Source organism: Physeter macrocephalus, unplaced genomic scaffold (assembly GCF_002837175.3).
Source record: "Physeter macrocephalus isolate SW-GA unplaced genomic scaffold, ASM283717v5 random_1304, whole genome shotgun sequence".
Classification (NCBI taxonomy): domain Eukaryota; kingdom Metazoa; phylum Chordata; class Mammalia; order Artiodactyla; family Physeteridae; genus Physeter; species Physeter macrocephalus.
Genome location: NW_021147023.1, coordinates 24157 through 25000, shown reverse-complemented (window position 1 = coordinate 25000; position 844 = coordinate 24157). Strand labels below are relative to the sequence as shown.

General features: G+C 54.3%; 1 protein-coding gene across 1 annotated transcript in view; it reads right to left on the bottom strand.

The window, feature by feature from the left end:
* Nucleotides 1–303: 303 nt before the first annotated feature.
* Nucleotides 304–844, bottom strand: part of LOC102989779 (transcriptional-regulating factor 1) — a gene marked incomplete at its 3' end in the record, with an annotated part of 23746 nt that continues 23205 nt past the window's right edge. Inside the window, exon 10 of the mRNA XM_028487305.1 lies at nucleotides 304–507. Coding sequence (XP_028343106.1) covers nucleotides 304–507 — 204 coding nt within the window. The remainder of the gene's footprint in view (nucleotides 508–844) is intronic.

Sequence of the window (844 nt, the reverse complement as noted above, 5' to 3'; positions counted from 1 at the left end):
TAAGTTCTGGAGGCCAAGGTCCATTGCAGAGCCTGAATCACATGCTCCCTGAGGGCAGGGACCGACCTGTGTCCTCCAAGCACGGTGCTTAACAGAGAACACACACTCCAGAAATATCTACGGGCTGAATGAATAAGTAAATGGATGAAAGAAAGAAAAGCATGGCCACATGGACTTCCCTCTGCCAAACTCTCACTGCTGAAAGTACACCTTTTGCAAAGTGCATCATCCCTTAAAGCCGGGCACAGCTGTATGTACGGCTCTCAGGAGTCCCAGATGCCTGGAGGGCGCAGAGACACTTACAGCTCCACAGTTGGGCATTTCACAGATGAAGGAGCCTGAGGGCTGGCCCAGGGCTTGCAGGGGCGGCCCCTCTGCGGAAGCCAGGACCGGGCCTGGTGGTGGCTCTGGAGACTTGGGCAATTCACTCTCCTCTTCTCTTGTGGATTTCCTGTCTTCTTCTGGGTCTTCCTCCTCCTCCTGTACCTCTTCATCTTCTTCACTCGTCTGGTGTTAGGGCAATAAAAACAAAAGGGGGAAAATCCCCAAATGGCATTTTTAGTGATGAACAGAACTCAGGAGCTAGGAGAGGACAGAGGGGCTGGACGCTGGGGCTGCATCGGCTTCTTTGTGCATAAGGAAGGGCTGGCAGAGGCCTCTGGGGAGGGATACGGTTTCTACAAGGTTGGTCATTGGACACTTGGAATTCTGAGGGCAAGGAAGTCCCCCCAGCCCACTCTGGGTCCCCTTATCACTTATCAAAAAATATCCTAAGGCGGGGCTTCCCTGGTGGCGCACTGGTTGAGAGTCCGCCTGCCGATGCAGGGGACACGGGTTCGTGCCC